This window comes from Halictus rubicundus, chromosome 9 (genome assembly GCF_050948215.1).
Source record: "Halictus rubicundus isolate RS-2024b chromosome 9, iyHalRubi1_principal, whole genome shotgun sequence".
Lineage (NCBI taxonomy): Eukaryota > Metazoa > Arthropoda > Insecta > Hymenoptera > Halictidae > Halictus > Halictus rubicundus.
Window position 1 is genome coordinate 10760772 of NC_135157.1, and position 18617 is coordinate 10779388.

General features: G+C 37.7%; 3 protein-coding genes and 1 long non-coding RNA gene across 18 annotated transcripts; 2 read left to right on the plus strand and 2 right to left on the minus strand.

Moving 5' to 3' along the window:
- The first annotated feature begins 1430 nt into the window (after positions 1 to 1430).
- On the plus strand, positions 1431 to 12902 carry Lqf (epsin homolog lqf). 13 transcript variants are annotated; one of them, XM_076793605.1, is made up of 15 exons: positions 1431 to 1781; positions 3625 to 3676; positions 4578 to 4671; positions 5890 to 5982; positions 6054 to 6312; positions 6388 to 6587; positions 6664 to 6712; positions 7342 to 7504; positions 7596 to 7746; positions 7975 to 8062; positions 8253 to 8374; positions 8643 to 8964; positions 9406 to 9582; positions 10031 to 10051; positions 10353 to 10489. In XM_076793605.1, the coding sequence occupies exons 3-14, from the start codon at positions 4648 to 4650 to the stop codon at positions 10045 to 10047; spliced, it is 1665 nt and encodes a 554-aa protein (XP_076649720.1). In that variant the 5' UTR covers positions 1431 to 1781; positions 3625 to 3676; positions 4578 to 4647; the 3' UTR covers positions 10048 to 10051; positions 10353 to 10489. The 13 variants fall into 13 exon arrangements, with proteins under 13 accessions (XP_076649720.1, XP_076649715.1, XP_076649713.1 ...); XM_076793600.1 differs by lacking the exon at positions 10031 to 10051 and having other exon boundaries at positions 6670 to 6712; positions 7354 to 7504; positions 10353 to 12902; XM_076793598.1 differs by lacking the exon at positions 10031 to 10051 and having other exon boundaries at positions 1432 to 1781; positions 7354 to 7504; positions 10353 to 12902.
- LOC143357257 (uncharacterized) lies at positions 6719 to 8079 on the minus strand. The gene is made up of 3 exons (XR_013082792.1): positions 7958 to 8079; positions 7159 to 7267; positions 6719 to 7127 (listed from the first exon to the last, which is right to left on the minus strand). It is a non-coding gene; the product is annotated as an uncharacterized LOC143357257 (long non-coding RNA).
- Positions 12903 to 13956: 1054 nt separating the features above from the next.
- On the minus strand, positions 13957 to 15815 carry LOC143357256 (protein C10). The gene is made up of 3 exons (XM_076793610.1): positions 15560 to 15815; positions 15301 to 15477; positions 13957 to 15227 (listed from the first exon to the last, which is right to left on the minus strand). Exons 1-3 carry the CDS (start codon positions 15597 to 15599, stop codon positions 15094 to 15096), a joined length of 351 nt encoding a protein of 116 aa, XP_076649725.1. The 5' UTR covers positions 15600 to 15815; the 3' UTR covers positions 13957 to 15093.
- A 60-nt stretch (positions 15816 to 15875) lies between these two features.
- On the plus strand, positions 15876 to 18110 carry LOC143357255 (nudC domain-containing protein 3). Of its 3 annotated transcripts, none has more exons than XM_076793607.1 (5): positions 15876 to 16016; positions 16109 to 16228; positions 16327 to 16897; positions 16991 to 17179; positions 17263 to 18106. In XM_076793607.1, exons 2-5 carry the CDS (start codon positions 16137 to 16139, stop codon positions 17356 to 17358), a joined length of 948 nt encoding a protein of 315 aa, XP_076649722.1. In that variant the 5' UTR covers positions 15876 to 16016; positions 16109 to 16136; the 3' UTR covers positions 17359 to 18106. The 3 variants fall into 3 exon arrangements, with proteins under 3 accessions (XP_076649722.1, XP_076649723.1, XP_076649724.1); XM_076793608.1 differs by having other exon boundaries at positions 15921 to 16016; positions 16094 to 16228; positions 17263 to 18110; XM_076793609.1 differs by having other exon boundaries at positions 15966 to 16020; positions 17263 to 18110.
- The last annotated feature ends 507 nt before the right edge of the window (positions 18111 to 18617 follow it).

Genomic DNA, 18617 nt, shown 5'->3' on the forward strand with positions numbered 1-18617 from the left:
GTAGCGCCACTGTAAGGTATGACCACAGAAAAGGTACGCGAATAGACCAATCAGTCAATGTATTTTTCTGCTACATGTTCATGGTGGGGATCTAGAGCCGGAGCCGTAGAGCCTGGTAGAGCCCCATTACCAATTTCGTGTCGCGCTCGACGTTACCAACAACTCATGAATCCGGGAATGTGAACACGAATTTTGAAGTAGATACCTGTAGATACTTTGCCTTTGGATTAATAACTGAAAACTGCTGCTGAAGGAATACTAAGGTAAAAGAAGATAGCGGGCTGCCCGCGGCCTTCTGCCCGAGCTGCCCGCGGGCTCCTCCCCAGGCTGCCCACTCGGGCAGGTATGACCGCTCTGCAACTGGCTGCCCGCTGGGCCCAACTACGGGTATGTGATCCAACGGTGGGGGAGTGGGTCGTAGCACTGCCGCAGCTGGCTGTTTTGCGTATGTTTTGGGCATGTTTTGGAAATGTTTTCCGCATGTTTTGAGGTTGTTCTGCGCATGTTCCTCACATGTCATGGGCCTGTTTTGGGCATGTATTGGGCACAATTTGCCCAATACAAGTGCCCGTCCCGACTGGCCGACTGGCTGATTGAGCGCACTCGCCGAGCGTATATAGGTGCGCAGCGATGCGCAACTCTCCCCACCTCAACTACTTTCGCTAGATCTCGATTGCCGTGATAATAATTATTCATAAATTTATTATTTCTGGCTGTTTAAGTGTATAACAATTCGAATGACTGGTCTAATAAAATACCTTGTCTGTGTTTCTTATAATGTCGGTATTTCAGACCACGATTAACGCGACTTACCTAACATGGGTTCTGGACCATGCTACAGAGGAATCAGTTAGGTTCTGGTTCGCTGGGGTGCAGCACTATACAGAAATCCCGGTCGTCAGCACTCTCATTTAGTGTTTGTTACTAATTATAACAGATTATAATTAAAATACAATATTCTATTGTATTCGCGAGACTGCAGTGACTATATCTAGCTATTTTTAATTTTAATTCCTACCACTAACGACGCTGTCAGCAGATTTTAGTTCCAGTTGGTAATACAGGATGTGACACGGAAATGGTAATGGGGTTACGTGACCCCACAAACGTGGGACACGAAAATGCATTGGATGTTAGGTCTATCCTATACCTCGTCTGTGACACAAGTAGCAAAGATTTCGACAAAAGTTACTATACATGCAATCCAAATCAGAGAGGAAACCTCTAGTTTCAGTTTATTTCTAACATCATTATACAAAGTCGTTTTTTCGAGGAACGTTTTGAATAACAAAGTTGTATAATAAATTGCATTTAAAAACACTTCTCTTCTGAGCTATCCATCATAAACGCGATGCGCGTCACTTCTGAGTTACCCTATATCGCGAACAATTAGAGCATAGACCACCACGCTCTTGTAAATCCGCCATAAGATTACATAAAGAGAGACAACGCTTCATTGACAAAATTCCTTGTTTCGATAAAAAATCACGTAGTACGTTCAGCGATTTAAAGCACCCATAGACACACGAGGCATAGGTTTACCAAGGGACAGCCTCGAACGTGTTTTCGAATCTGTCAGAAACGGGTTGAATGTTAAATCCCCGTCAATTGCACCGCGAAACAACGGAAAGAGGAGGAGGAAATATTTTCCAGCGCCATCTTGCCTCGTAGCTCCTAATTCGTCAGTGCCTGTGAATGGACTTGTCATAAGTGTTTTATGTTATTTTGTTCGTTGTTTCGGTTGCAAAAGTTAGTGTATTAAATTCCGAGTACACGTCACGGTGAGTAGAACGGCTCTGCGTTAAATCGCGCGAATCGAAAACCCGGGAACGAAATGTTAAATTGAACACGAGAACTAACGAGTGGTATGGTCCGTCGAATAAAAGTGTGCAAGAGCTTTCTGTTACATTCCAACGATAGATCACGATTCCATGAATATTTCTAATCGCGATGGGTTCTCTCCTCTCTCGGTTACTTCCATTCGCCGTGTGTCAAACTGTGTTCGGGACGAGTTTTTTTAATGTAACAAGACCACGAAGTCACGCCCGTGTGTAAAAAGGCATACGAAGAAAGTTTCGAAATTGACATATATCGCGTATTTTCATCAACTAGTCTGGCAGCGAAGTCAACGTGTGTATACCATTATTCGAGCTACGTTAATGATTCATTGTTCAAGTGCTTCACAAGTAATCGAATATTTAACATAAATATTCTTCCGTACACATAACTGTTCTAACGGATAGTATTCATGTACTGGAATATTCGAATCGTGTTCGACAGAGTGTTCAAACGCCTAATGTTATTATGATATCGTCTGTACGGACGTACAAATGCAACGAAAGTTCGATGAATATTGGGATACAGAAAAATATAATGTAGAGAAAGTGTGTATCGTTTGTAATAATCAACTATTAAAGGATATTCAACGTTCGAGCGCGTGAATATTTTGTATTCGACAATAGATCAGTTCGAGAACGTAAATCATAATGTTACCGATTATTTCGATCATTCGAATGTAACACAAATTTAAATTTAATTCGCCAAATATTTATATACTAATTTGATGTGCTATACTACGCTGTAATCTATTGTCTCGGATTGATATGGAAAGTAGTGTATACACAAAGCATGTGCATGTCCGACGGCATTGTTCTTTCAACACATTGGACGCCACGTCGGTCACCGAAGTCTGACAGCAATCTTTCTGATTAACCTGTGACGGACATCGGTGACCTACGGTCCCGAATTTACAAAATTTTTATTTACTGCCCGATGCAAATCACAGGAAAAACTGGTAAAAAATTAATATCGAATTCGTATTAAAGATTCTCGTCAAATCTCGTTCTACGTGGTGTGTGCTTTTCATTAACGCGTCTACATGGATAAATCGGTATTCCCAACCTATCTCGACTTAGAAGTGCTGTCGAGGAACGAATGTCATAAAAACACGACGAAAAAACTATGCTAATGAATTTCACAAAAAATTTGCTGAGTTATCGTATGAAACGTTCCAGCTTAACGATGACATTACAGAAAGATGATACGTTCGTTATAGATTATTTTAACGCGATATTACAATCCTTGTAATCAGTTCACAACTATTCTCTGTTTATTCGAAAATTTGTTAAGCGGAAAATACAAAACAGAGATCAATAATTTCACGGTCATTTGTAAGTCTAATACCATGTAACGCTCACCAGGAAACCATACAATGACAATCCTAAATAGATCTAATGCGTAAATAATTCCTTTAGCGTATCATATATTATAGTATTAAACTGTTCCTTTGGAGGTGTATTTGCTTACAGAGACTCCTCCAAATGATAATTCCACGTTTGATGTAACTATGCAAACAAATGTTCAAAGTAGATATCTGACAAGTGCACATGTACTTGTTATCACTGATATATGTTTTTATGGCTAGAGAAAAGTTGTAAAATGTAATTTGATGTTTTATTAATTTTTAGATGTCAAAGTAGTTTTTAAATTTTGTTATTGTCGGATCATTTATGTTATTGAAGATATTGCTGTACAAATTGACATTGTATGCCTGGTGTGATAAGATAAGAACTGAATACAGTGATATTGACTGATAGATGATAATGGTTTCTCTTATTTTTTCAGTTTAATAACAAGACTATCTTGAAGAAAAATTCAAATTCTCCATTTTATCAATGTAAGTAATCGGATTTCTTATATAACTATTGCATGCAGTCTATTGATTTTTAAACAAGTAGTTTGGTTCAGATTCTTTTTCCTTTAATAAAAGAATTTTCTTCTTTTTTTTTTGTTTGTTTTTTTTCCCAATATCTTACATTAAAGTGCTTGCGACAAGTTTCACAATGAATAAAAGTAGTTTCAAGAATTAATCTAGTACTTTACATTTTTCAAATAATATTGCAGGATACTATATCAATGAATTCAGATATTGCACAAAAACTGGAACTTTGATATCTTTGTTAATATAGAATCATATTTTTAGTGTTGCCTTTACCATTAAGTGAATTAAGTAAGTTTATATTTTCTTTTTTGTACAAAGTTGCTTTCCAGAGAAGAGAATTTGTAATTACATTGTAGAGACTGTTTTGCAGATAGTAATATAAATTTTTTCGATAAGAAATACCTGCTTTAAATGTTTTGTATCCGTTACGTATAGTTTATATACCTCTATATATTATCTGTAGAGATAAATAGTAATGGTAATCGTATCGATTCTTTAGAGATAAAATATAATTACATCTAAAGCTGAAACAATAGCGTAATTTACTTATCAATGAAGTATGAGTTGTGCCTATTTAATTGTTAGGTATTCTTCGAATGTGACATCTTTTACGATACTGTATATTCAACGGCTATACACAGATGTGTGTCTCATTTGATATGCAGTATTCTGTGCAATATTTATTTGCATAATATTTAGTAAGATTGTTCAAGTTACACAAAGTGCCCTCAGTTAGTTATTTAATCATTTGCGCATTACATAAAAATTCATTTATCATCCACAGGTAAATATAACAAATATTTCTTGCTTATTTAGTGAACAGTCTAATAGTGTAGGATATTATTCTGATTCGAAGAGTGTTCGGGAAGTTTTCTATATTTCTGGACAAGAAGTAGCTTCATCGACAACTGCCAGCAGTATTTCATATGCCAACAATGGCGATGCAGAAGGTAAATTTCACAACTGGCCACAGTCAACAAAATAACAAGTGTTATTACCTTACTAATCGACGATGTTGTTAGAAAATGTTTGAACGAGAAATCATGTAGATAAATGTTTTGTGGATTACCTTTTTAAATAGTATACAGGATGTCACAGAAAGTTGCTTCGTAATGGCAATGAAGAATAACAATTTACGATCAATACAATGACAAAACTTTTTGTTTCCAACAAATGCACACAATGGAAAAACAATCAATTTGAAATCAATCTTAACGGCACAACATCCTGTGTACACAAAATGATATATGAAGTATAGTTTTTTAGTAATCAAGTTTTTGCACATACTTGAACTCATTTATGTTTTATTCTTTACAAAATTATAAAGACAACAATACTTGTGCACATTATGCAAGTCAGTATTGCAGCAAATGTTATTTTCAAAGAAGTTTTTCAGTTTTTGTAGAGAAATATAAGATAATGACCCTCAAGAAGATTGTTGGATACAGTGAAAAGAATGTTCTTGGAAAAAAGCTGTCATTAATTAAAAAAAAAAACGTGCCAGTCTTCTTTATATTAATTTGGAATCTATGCGACATTAAATGCACTGGTTTAATTGAAACGTTTTATTTGGGGTATACATACATAGGCACATCTCAAAAAAGAAAGTTGTTCTACTTTGAAGCTGTATATATTACGCATTTAAAGTAGTTGTATCCTGTTTTACTACCTTATTGCATTCTGCTTGTCATATGAAAGTTTTAATTTGCGAGTAATACGGTAATACAACCCATAGGAGAGAGAGAGAGGAACATTATTGTATAAGAGGGGTTTCTTTACTTTGTTCTCAATTGCACTTTTACTTTAGCTACTTTCATTCATCTTATTACTAATCAAATAGAAAGTAGTGGTAACGTATTGTTTTGGTAAAAGTAGACTAGTGGAAATATTGTACAAACGATTTTTTGCTTTTCTGCTAATGCATACTTAGTCGCATGGCTTTGGTATGTCATGATTGCCCATATTTATTGGCGAACCATATATTTGTTTTCTTCATTTTTCTTTGTACATGCCTTTAAACGAAATTGTGTTTCAGTCGTATTGGAAATTCATAGCATCTATTAAATCTAATAAACAATAAACGTGAATGTATATGATGATAAGTATGGGCTTTTGAAAGAAGCATGAATTTTACTACCTGCTGGTAATATACAGTGGTAATTTTTTAGATGAGAAGGCAAGGTCAGGACGTCATGCAGGTTAACCTGGCGGGTATCAGGCGAGACATTGTAAATCTCGCCCACAACTACAGCAATGCACAGGTAATTGAACAACACTTGATCTAAGTGCTCTATTCGCGCGTTTAATAAAAAAAATGTCTTCCACACAACAGAAAGCTGTGCGTAAAGCCACCAGCAACGATCCATGGGGTCCGAGCAGCACACTTATGGCAGAGATTTCCGACCTAACATACAACGTTGTGGCTTTCACCGAAATCATGCAAATGTTGTGGAAAAGATTGAATGATCACGGTAAAAATTGGCGGCATGTGTACAAAGCTTTAGTTCTCTTGGAGTATCTAATTAAAACAGGATCAGAAAAGGTTGCACAGCAATGTAAAGAAAATATTTTTGCCATCCAGACTTTAAAGGGTAAGTTGTTTCATCCGATACACTATAATAGCATAATATAAACTTTCCTTACATGCTGTTCTTCATTGTTTTTAGATTTCCAATACATGGAAGGGTCTAAGGATCAAGGTGTGAACGTAAGAGAGAAAGCAAAGCAACTAGTGGCCTTATTAAAAGACGATGAGAGATTAAGAAACGAACGAGCTAGAGCGTTGAAAGCTAAAGAAAGATTTACACAATCCGTTAGCGGGTTCGGAAGCGATGGATTAGATGCTATGTCACCAGTGAGCAGTGATGTATGTCTCTTAGAACTAATAATAAAAATATCAAGTAATTGTGTTATTAAAAAATGACGATACTTTACTGATTCAGTTCCAGGATTGGGAGCCGTGTCGTCTGGGATCCGAATCTACAGCTAGACGTGCGTATTAACACTAGTATATTCTATACAGTGTGTCTTTTTTCGTAAACAGAGAACGCAGGAATATCCTGTTGACAATCAAACTTCGGCCAGCGGAACGGGAAATATTTTCTCATGTAATAGAGCTGTAGCAATGTGCGTGAGTTCAGCAGTAGGCAGCTCAATGTGTGTGTGTGTGCGTGTAGCTAGAGCTATCGGTGCGATGCTTTCTTAGTAGTAGTTAGCTCGGGCAATGCAGCGTGCGGCCGAATAACATGTACAGGCGGGCACGGAGTGATTTCTTATGAAAAAATAATAGAAGAATATAGGATACAAATTTTTCATCTGACGCTTCGTTTCCCGGAAAATCGAGTTTGAAAATGCAGCGAATACGCGTGCCATTAGATAGGCGTCTGGTCATGACCAACTGATTCTACTTCCTGCGTATAGTAAAGCACGCGTCAAACGTAAACCGCTGTCCGCTTATACACGTTATTCGGCCGCACCCTGTATATGCCCGGTTCCGTTGCGCCGATGTACAAAATTCGACACCGTCCGAGGGTTACAGATGAATTGCTGTTGTAAAAAAAAGATACATTGTATAATTTTGCATGCAACATACAAGTAACTATAATCTGTGCGCTGATTAGCCGAATTGGAAGCTGCAAGGCCACAAACAGTCGGAGAGGAGGAACTGCAATTGCAATTGGCTCTGGCAATGTCTAGAGAAGAGGCGGAGCAGGAAGAACAAAGAAGGCGCAGCGACGACGTCAGACTGCAGTTAGCTCTCAGTCAGAGCCAGCAAGATTTTAAGTTAGTGTCAGTTATTGCAAAACTTCGAATATCGGAAATATCTTGCTCCAGAGTATCGGAGATAAGAGTTTAGATTCATTTCTTGCCTAAGGATACAAATGAATTTTAGAGCTCCACAAACCGAGAAACAAAGTCACATGCTGGACTTGTTGGACGTTAATCTCGGAGAAGCCAGCGGCGGAGCCAATGCACAAACTGATCCTTGGGGTGTGCCCGTCACCGCACCGCCGCCCAGACCACAGGTACATATGCTCTTCGGTTGAACGATACTTGCGCAGTCGCTTATTGCATGTTAATACGATATTGCGTACTCTTTGCACGTTGCACAACAGTCTTTGGATTTGTCTCAGTTTTATATGTACAAGGTATGTTTGGCTAATACAGCAAAGGATACTATAGCACTGCGCTATGCCCCGAAACATCTGGAAAACTTACAAACCCAAACTAACTCACCGATTTTTATTCTGCAGCCGCAAAACGATCCATGGAGCGCTCCCACTACAAGTAGTACGTCACCCATGGTCGATCCATGGGCACCTGTACCGCCACAAAGACCATGTAAGACACTAAGAATTACATAATGAGTCATAAATGTTTTTCGATGAACCTGCAGAACAGCTATTATACTTACGCATAAATTCCACTGTCCATTTATAACATATCCAACATTTATCGATATCGGAGGGTAGATGGCTATTCTGCAGATCCATATGTTTTTCTAGTGATTAACTGATTCGTCCAATTTCAGCGGCTGCGATTGATCCATGGCGGGCACCCGCACCTTCGCCCGTACCAGTTACATCTCCACCTACAGCGGATCCCTGGTCGCCTGTGCCCGCTACCGCCGAAGCTGAAACAAATAAGAAACCAGTACAGTTCTCCAAAAATTAAAGTTATTTGAGAGGTGTGCGAGAACCCGAAAATGCCGGGACGGGGCGGGTCGAGAATTGTCAGGATTCGGGTTCTGAAATGTACCGGTATTCTCGACAATTTTCGGGATTATTTCTTAGAATATACAGGATTGTCGGGTACTCGAATATATCGGGAATCCCAATATCCGTTCGTGTTCACGCACACCTCTAGCATATTTCCATTCGTAACGAATGAATTTGGGTATTCCAATGTATGTGTGTTTCAGGCTGGACGAGAGGGTGCAACCTCTGCTTCTCCGTCTTTCAACAACCCCACTCTAACGCAAAACATTGGCTTCGCGGCGCAATCGCCGCAGAACATTGGCTTTGCGGCGCCGTCGCCGCCAAACATAGGCTTCAATCTGCCTACCACTGCGAACTCTTTCAACACAACAAGCAACGGCTTCAACGGCACCGGATCTAGCTTTAATAATTTCCCCGCGGGTAATCAAAACAATTCTGGAGCCAGTCCGCTGAGCGACCTAGACGAGTTCGATGTAATTACTAACAGAAATAAGCTTGGATCTAGTCCACAACCAGTAAACAATGGTATTGCTATTGTTTCATTTCTAATGAAGAACATAGTTTGTCCAACGAGACGAGGCAGTGAAACACCAGCGTACATCCTTTGCTAACTATATGAGGAGGGTAACTTCAACTCTGTCGCACTCGAATGGTTATGTTTACGTTTACTGCCTCGTCCCGTTGGACAGACTATAGTTTTGTAGGCGTTGCAAAGCCAAATCTTATCATTTTCATTGGCATTATCTTCACGGGACGCGTTCTAATATTTTTAATCTACAATTATTGTGATTGTAAAGATGCATCCATGAGGAATTATGCAACAAGTTTATTTCGTTGGGTATACATTAGAAAAAAAATGTTATAAAGTAATATAAAATAGCCACGGCTCCGTAAACGTAACGCCTATAATGCTACATAGTGTGTGTTAACCATGAGACACATATATCATCGAAACAATTCTTGTAGGAGGTTCGCTATCACCGGATCCATTCGATTTGGGAGGCATAGGTGAAAATCTTCCTACGAGTACGGGAGCTGTTAAAAAGACACCACAGTCGTTCCTCGGAGAGAACTCTGCTCTGGTTAACCTTGATAATCTCGTCAGTACTTCTGCGATTAAACCAGCCACACCAACACCTACAGGTAACGTTTCAGTCAAAAGCAATAATCTTGTGTAGTCATTTTTTATCTCGGAAAAAATCGTCGAGACTATCTTTCATGAGAAATAACTGCGACTATTGGTTTCAACCTAATCATTGCAGCGCAATGGTTCTAGGCACAGAACAACGTAGTCTCAGTTACTCTGTATTTAACACTCGCACGACCGTCGGGGCGGGTCTTTCTAGACCCAGAAGTCACAGTTTCAAGAAAAACAATAAATGCAGAATTTATTATTTAGGCCGTGCGAGTGTTAAAGGTGACTAAATTATTCTCACCGACAATAATTACTGTTGGATGCTGCGTACCGTTTACAAAAATTTCAAGATACAATTCCAACGTGAACACAAAATTCTAACCTCTGGAGTATTTAAATTTTGTCGAAAACAAATATGTATCTTTTTTTTTTTAACGTATTCTGTCTGCAAAATAGCATTTCATTGGGAATAAATTCGTGAGTATCAACAAAGTGATTAACTGTATACTGCATGGGTGCATGATTCAATTGTTGTATTTGAACATTTGAAGTACAAGGATTTTTGTTGTAAATCTTGTTTTACAGCGAAGACCGACGACGTACTATTACAGGTTTTTGACCGGACTGTACATACACGTGTGAACTGAATGCATTATCTTTACAGCTTAATGGATGCGTTTACCCTTAAAATGATTTGTTTCTTATTGTAATTTTCGGTGCTATAAGCGCTGTACGAATAATTGCCGTGTGTCGATTAACGTTGTGAACGATTTTCCAGCAACCATCTCGTATTCAGCAAATCCATTTGCGACGGTAACACCACCACCACCCCGTCCTACGATCAATCAGATTCGACAGGATCCTTGGGCAGCGAATGCACCTACTACAGCGAATCCGTTCCTCTCGTAGCTCGGCAATAGAATTGTCGATGACGTCAGTCGATAAATCAAGAGCACCGTGGTCTAAAAAGTATTCGAGGTTTTTAGCGGTAACCCTGTACGGTATAAGTTTCTTGCTCGCTATAAAATAGCTTTATTTCAAGATATAGGTGACACACACACACATACACACAGACAGAGAGACGACAGAGTGAAAACGTCCTATCGCAATAAAAAAAAAAGAACAAAAAAAAAAGAAAAGCTATTCTGAACACGCTAGTTTTAACATTTGAAAGTAATACGAGTCTTTTACGAATGATTAAAGCGACCACCACCGACCTGTTAGGTCCGCGAGTTGATGATCAGTGAGAAAATAGAAATGTTTAAAGAAGTACGCTAGTGGGCTCCGTTCAAAGTTTCAAAACAATGGACACGGCTAACATCGACGTTTATTTTTACATAGCAATTGAGACAGTCTAGCGAACATTTATTTCTATCGTGCTTATTGCGCAGAAGTGTTTTTCGCGTCCGCTACGATCGAATCGCTTGTAGATTAATCGCGTAACGACGATGAATGGGGAACTGTTTCGAGGATAACGATGGACGCGCAAGAAACGGGTAAAACGATGGGGTGTAAATTAAATCTTCGGATGCTTGCGCGGCCCCAATGTGTATAACTAGATTTTATAATCACCTTTTTCATATATAGTATATTTTTTAAGTATGACTCGATTTGACTCGGTAATAGGATAGAATCATTGAACAATATTTTTGGCGGACTATTAACACGTGAAGCGGAGGGACGAGATGGGAGCAGTGGTCGACGCGTCATGAATCAATTTCTTTGTCCTTGTATTTATATATATATATATATATATACGTCTTTTTCTACGGCTAACGAGATCGTGAGACTGTAATCGTGATTTGCAAAAGCATATTATATCGAACAGGGTTCTTCGGTTTGAAGTTCATACGCTTAACAATGTGCATCGATCGCGGCTCGTAACAAGAAAAAAAGCAACAAAAAATTAAATTAATATACATTCGCGTTGTAGCATGCTTTTTAATTGAGGGGGGAAGTGTGAAAGGTGGACACATATTTTGCTTTCCGTGAACTCGTGCGAAAGAACGTTTAAAATGAAAGTGCATTTTCAATTTGCTGGGAGACATCGTTGCCACACATTCCATTCATAGTCTTGATTAAGGGAATGGTTGTGAAATAGTGACTGGACTGTGGATGTTTATGCAAACACAAATCTTCGTTGTTCGATCTGGAAATGGCATCCAAAGTCGCTGAAGTTTCTCGGATTTAATCAAATTGTGCACAAAATCCACAGCCTACTGTTAATACACTAATGTGTATCCTATGAACGGTTTTACGGGTTCAAATGACTTATCACACGAGTTCGCGAGACGCAACGAAAATGTGCTTCCACTTAAATACTCATTTTGCTGAGAGAGACGTGTATGCTATCAAAACAATGTGTCGTTCGCTGATTATTCACCGCGTTTACCAATACCTCGAAGTACTTGCGGACGGGGCAGTCTGAAAGCAATTCACTGCAAAATGTAATGTTGTCTTTTACACGTGTAACGTACGAGTCGAGTTTAGTTCGTGAGATTTCACACACGTTTCATTCCGACGACCGTTCAGACGTTATTTGCACAGGCTTCGTGCACCGCGGAGAAACAAGCGTGGGCTGGTATGCATTTTCTTATCGGTGAGGAGTCGCTGTTTAACTAAATCGGAAAGGTTTTATAATTTCACGGAAACTCACGTGTCGACGCCGGGAATGGGTTACAAGTATGAGGCGTTTTTACTCGTTCGACAGTCAATTTAACCTGTTAACCGAGAGAAGGAAACCGATACGGGTGAATACTATTTATATTAAATGCAAGCGCCACGATGCCGGTTGTTAGGAGAATGTAGATGATGGAATTTATGCAATATATAGCATTCATTTGTGTGCGCAGAATGCAATTTGATAATATTATTAATTCGTTTTAAATTAGGGTTAGAATTGACTTGTATATTTTGGATTTTAACGAATCCAAGACGTTCGAACGAGCGTCTATGAAAGTCGAAGGAGAATAAATCATTAATTTATAAAAACGAAAGAAAATACACGCATCTTGGTGGGTGATTTCATCAACAAGAATGTTTCTCAGAATACGATACCTCCTGGTTTTTACGGATTAGACTATGAGTGTCTATATTTGCATAAATATTCGTAGTTTTAATTGTTCATAAACGAGACACTGGGAAGCTACGAAAGATCGAACACGAACGACGAGTCAACTCGTCTTCCCCGGTTAACAGGTTGAGGGTATCAAGTATAATCTGAGGACAGTAAAGTGAATCGCATTAGCTTTCGTTCCACACGAGGCAATTTACAATTGTACCTTGATTTATATAATGAAAGAAGATGAAGAAAACAAAAAACGAGAAATTGTAAATACGTTTAACAGCATATCGTTCCCCAATTGTCAAGTCAACTTCTTTTCGTCTGTGCTCGATGGACGACGGGTATATAAGGATACTTTTAACGAAGCCTGAAAGTGTTTTCTAACATCGTTCGCTCGTTCTTTCCCGTTTTATCGAGGGAAACGTTGCTGAGTTCGTTGGTTTTACATCGATACTTTCTACGCTCGAACGAGCGCGAGTCTCCGTTGACGGCTCAGCGGAAACACGACCGTACGACAGTCGCCATTTTTATCCTGTTAACCGGCCAACTTTCCAAAGAACAAACTCAAATGATACAGATTTTAGTGCGGACATAACGAAATCAGCGAAAACACTTCCGGATATAGCCACACGCAATACAAGGCCATCAAGCTCGACCGTATCACTGCCATTATCAGCGATATACAAAGTACAAATAATTTGATCTGTATTAGTCTGATAACGGTACCATTCACGAGCTACAGGCCACACAGAGATGGCTTCCTGTAAAACTATCAAGAGTCCGGAACCAGGATGACTCGCTGGATCATAGCTCCCAAAACTGTACCGGAAGAACAGTGCTCCGGAATAAAGTCTTTCAGAAAAACTCAAATTATTTGGCTTATAAAATACAACTATTCGAAAGTAGACTGGAAGCTAATCTAAATGTTATGTAACCAGGGTGTAGTGAATCGACAGAAGAAGCTCAAACTCAAGAGAGACCTCATCCTCAATACTTAGTGACAGAGATGCATGACACCACAGCATTCACGAACCACTAATTGAATTAATGAGGACACAAAGTTACGGAAAGACGATGTCAAACGACTAATTAACTCGTCATCCCCGGTTAACAGGTTAATGACGACAGTCGACAATCAAAACGCGTGTATGTATTTATTAGCGAGTTCTTTATTTAACACGTCCAGGACGGATGACTCAATTATGCATCACGTCGGCAAACCGAAGACATCACAACAAGAGCCGCGACATCGATCAACGCCGATTCTTAAAATTTTCTTTATCTTGGTCCGAGTTCTGTCCTGGATGTGTTAAAGGAATACTTTGCAGGTAACGTGAATACCGACTCAGCATTTCCTTTTTTGAAGCAATTAACGCATTTTACAATTTTTATACAAGAATACAACATTGGCAAATGGGGGAACTGTGTTTGCCTGCTTCTAATTGAATCGTACGCGATCAATTACACGCGCGATTCAAATTCTGTTATAAGTGAAATATTGCTTAAATAATTCCATTGTATTATTCTTCGTTAAATTAATGATTTCTGTTGCATTATGCATTTTCAACATACTTGCTTCTATGATTGAAACTGTATATTTAATATGTATTTATCCGGATGTTCGCGAAAATATGAAGTTATTATGTGATAGGAATGTAAGTCACTGTATACCACTCGAAGTTGTATTACACTGATTTAATAGACTGCGTTCACCGCTTTTGTAGAAAAAATCTTGTATTTAAGCGAACATATCTTTCGCATCTGAAATTCGACACGTCGATCAAATACTAAATCTTTTATTTTCGTTTACTAAATGATCAAGCCACTTGCTTCTTTCTTTTTTCTTTTTACTTTTTGTACAAAGCCATAGATTGGTATTCTTCTGTACGTACATGATGTGATGCACGAGCTTCATTTTTGCGCGAACAATGGAACACTGTTTAGTTTTTAGTGTTGGTGTAAGTGCAGAGCAAATTCAAAGAACATTTAAGAATGAATATTATATATTTTAGTAGATTATATTATTATTATTATTATACAAATAAATGTAAAAATTTTTAATTTTTCTGATTAAATATTTAATTTGAAGTTTCCTTGTATATATCTTTCCTCTATACTGGATGCAAATTATGATTCTCGAGTTCAAAAGTATTCATAAGGGGAAGTAATAATTATTATTTGTATGGCGTGAATCACATGAAAACAGTACACTTGAATACTCATGTTGGATCTGAAGTTACAGAAGCGCTACACGATCCTGAAGAATGAGCCGACAGAATGATTTCTCGTTTTATTGTATCGAACCTTTGTAATTGTGTGACTTCTTTTCTGTACATAATTCTGTGTTCCCATATCCAACAGAGGTAGTCAATTTGTTCTATTTGTCATGGCTCGTGTCATGAAGTAAAGAAATTACAAACAATGCAGATCACTCTTATGTGCAACATATTTTATTTTAAAGAGATGCCTCGGTCGAAGAACTTATAGTAACTGGAGGAAGGAAATACGAGCGAACTTGACTATGTAATTGTGCTATTTCAGGGTCTTCCCTTTCTAAAGCTCTGAGTAATTGTGCAAACTGAACCGTACCTGTAATGTATGAAAGACTAATAAATTATTTGTAAGGAAATGAATTTTTGACTTAAGACTGTATAGAATTCACCTTCCCGTCCTTCTGCAAATCCGTAGTTCTTAATAACGTCCATTTGAATTTGAACAACAATGGGAAATACGAATTGCATCATTTTGAGCATTTCATTTCCTGAATTTTCCTTTGCTTCTGTCAGTTTCTGAATATTCTCTGGAGTGCTCAGCGCTGTTAGAACGTCTGTCAGAACAGCTAAAGCAAAATCATCGAGTAAGATTCTTACACAAATTCATGTAAATTTCACTATGAGTGTTCTGCTTGAAATATTAAATACCTTTCGCTATTTCTGGAGTAAAATTGGGCATAGTAGTCATGGAAAGGCAAATTAATGCGAACGGACGTGTCAATAATAATTTAGACAACTGTCTAGGTTGCAAATTGCAATATTATTGTTCAATACCAGTTTTTACAATGCTGAAGCTGTTTTATTGTATAATTCTGAATACACTCGAGTCCTTATTATTTTATCCCAACAGATATTTATTTACTTCCTGCCGTTGACTTTTAGAAACGTCAAAACAATGTAAACAATGCATCAACTCTAGAGGGCGATACAGGTTATAGTTTATAGAATCAAAAATTTGTTTCCCTGCACTGTAATTGGTCGTCGACTCGCTGCTGTGAAATAGTCCGCCAATCGGTAAACTGTGTGGGATAAGAAATTGATAACAGTCAAGAAAATCTTGCAGTTATGAAGTCGTTACTGTAAATTGAAAACACATAACAGAAAAGTAGGTTAAAAAAAATATCTAGCAAATGATCTATGAAAATATTTTATGAAACGCTAATTGTTAAATTTTATTGGAAGATTGCATTGTTTCAGGAACATTCGATAAGAATACGCGTCCGCAATGAACCTAGACTACGATCAAACACTTTTAAAAATTTTTTTGAAAGAAAAGGCCAATTTCTTCGACACAATTTTTGGATTTCTTCATCGAAAGTAAGTGATCATACTGTAGCTAGATCTATCAATTTATTTTATATTTTTAACGTAAAATATGTCACTGGTAGAAAAAGTGATCTTTGATTCAATCGCAGTACAGATTTCTACGATGAGTATGGACCAGATAAGAAATCGGCTCTTCCACCTGGAGAAGCGGAGAGGGTGGTGTTAAACAGTTTTAGGAAATGGAAGAACATGCCTAAGTTTCAGCATCCGAGTAGAGACTCACAGGAAAATCATAATTCGAATGTACAGACCATCGAGAGAACCGAAGACCATGCGATGGTGGTTGCAGAAGAAACCGATCCTCAAGTTGTACAAGAAGTTGAAGTAGAAACTAGTATAGAACCACAAATAGTAGACAAACAGATTCATTCAGAAGGCAAGGATAAAGTTTCTGATAGTTATAATGGAGCAGTAAGGGATGATTATACATGGTCACAGTCCATTAATGACCTAGACGTTCTAATTAAACTGCCTTGTCATATAAATACTGCAAAGGATCTTAGAGTCAATATAGATTCAATGCATATCGAAGTAGAGGCAAAAATGTCAACACTTCAAGATAACGATTCAACATGGCCCATAATTTTTAGTGGAGAACTTTGTCATAAGATTAAAAAAAATGAATCTGTGTGGTCGGTGGTACCTGGAAAACATATCAGCGTACGTTGAAACACCAATTAATTAAACTGCCTTCTTATTGTTGCAATCCCTTAAATTTTTTTACATAAATAAAAGATATCTTTTTTACTTTAGATTCACTTGGAGAAAGCCTCTGAAAGATGGTGGGACGCATTGCTTGTCGGCGAGCCAAAAATTGATTTAAGTAAAATTGACTGTTCGAGACATCTTGATGACATGGGATTAGAGGAGCAAATGAAAGTTCAAGAGCTAATGTGGAATCATCAGCAGAAGCTTCTTGGCAAACCAACATCTGAGGAAATTGTGAGTGTAGTCTTTTTCTTTTCATTTTATACGAAATAGAAGGCCCGACTAGTGATACGTAACCGTAAATTGTTTATTTATAGAGAATGGAGAAGATTTTGAAAAAGGCATGGAACGCAAAAGGTTCTCCCTTTGAAGGCACACCGTACGACCCCTCTGTTTTAAAATTTAGCAACTAATTAATGTGATTTTGTATTCAAATAAGTGTTAGTACTTAACGAATGATTTTGTACATTGGTCAAAAAGTTTATGTACATATGAACCTATTTCTACTCAACTGCAAATCACAATGTGTCTGTGCTTCAGCACAAATGGACCAATATCTCTCAAAGTACTATTTCATATTACTAATTTATGCGAAAGGGCGGTCAAGTTCCATTCTCTACATAAAATCACGTATTTTTATCAAATCATTTGATAATACATCTGAAAAAAATTGTCCATCTTACGTCTTAAACTAATAACATAGAAAAATTTTTCTGTGAAAAATATCTACTCTTATCTTCGATATAAACATCTTTTTCAAACCGATGATACTTTGAGAGGTAATAATCCGAATTAGGGTTAGTAAATTAAAAAGTTTTATTTGTACATAAAAGTCTGAATACATGCAACAATGTTTTTTATTAAGAACATACTGAATCTAAACCGAAAATCCGTTCAATACAGCCCAAAAAGTGTACATTGAAACCGAAATTTGTTAATTTGTCCATCCTGGTTAAAAGGTTTATTTTATTTTTTATTAGAAACATCAATGGAATATAGAGTACGTTCTTATAAGAAGCTCCAACCGGCCACCTATTCACGATCCTATTGAGAAACGAGTTCAAAACAAACGGAAATAACGGAACCCCGCTACGATATAATAATTTATACGTTATTAAGCCGTGCATGTTAAAGAACTATAAAGACCCTACTTCGTTTATTTAGCATCATCATAGAGCTACGATCTTATTAATTAATATTCCGGTTACAGAATTGTTACAAAAAGAATGCGTAACGGTACATAAACAATTGCCCAGTTTGTTTACAAGGAAAACGAGATTACCCAAGTATTTTACGACTCTTCCGTTTCTAAATACCATAAAACATTTATTTCTCTTCAAACTGTGCTGTAACACAGCGTCTCTTTGATTTCAACCGTTTGCCAGTCGAGGCTATTTTGACCTTAGAATGCCGAAATTTTATTTTTCAGCCGATCAGAATATTTGTTAAACGAGAACACAGCGAAAACGAGTTTATACGTGCATTGTTGAATTTTTAGGAATTTGTGAAATACAAATAAATCGAATAGTGTCAAAATTGTTTTCGAATTATGCTATTGTAACATTTAATGACGTCCGATGGTCGCCATTCGAGTGCGAAGGGAATCGGACAAGCTGAAAAATTCCGATTTTCTTGGATCACGCGTGTTCTGTTGCCGTAATCTCGCTCCGCG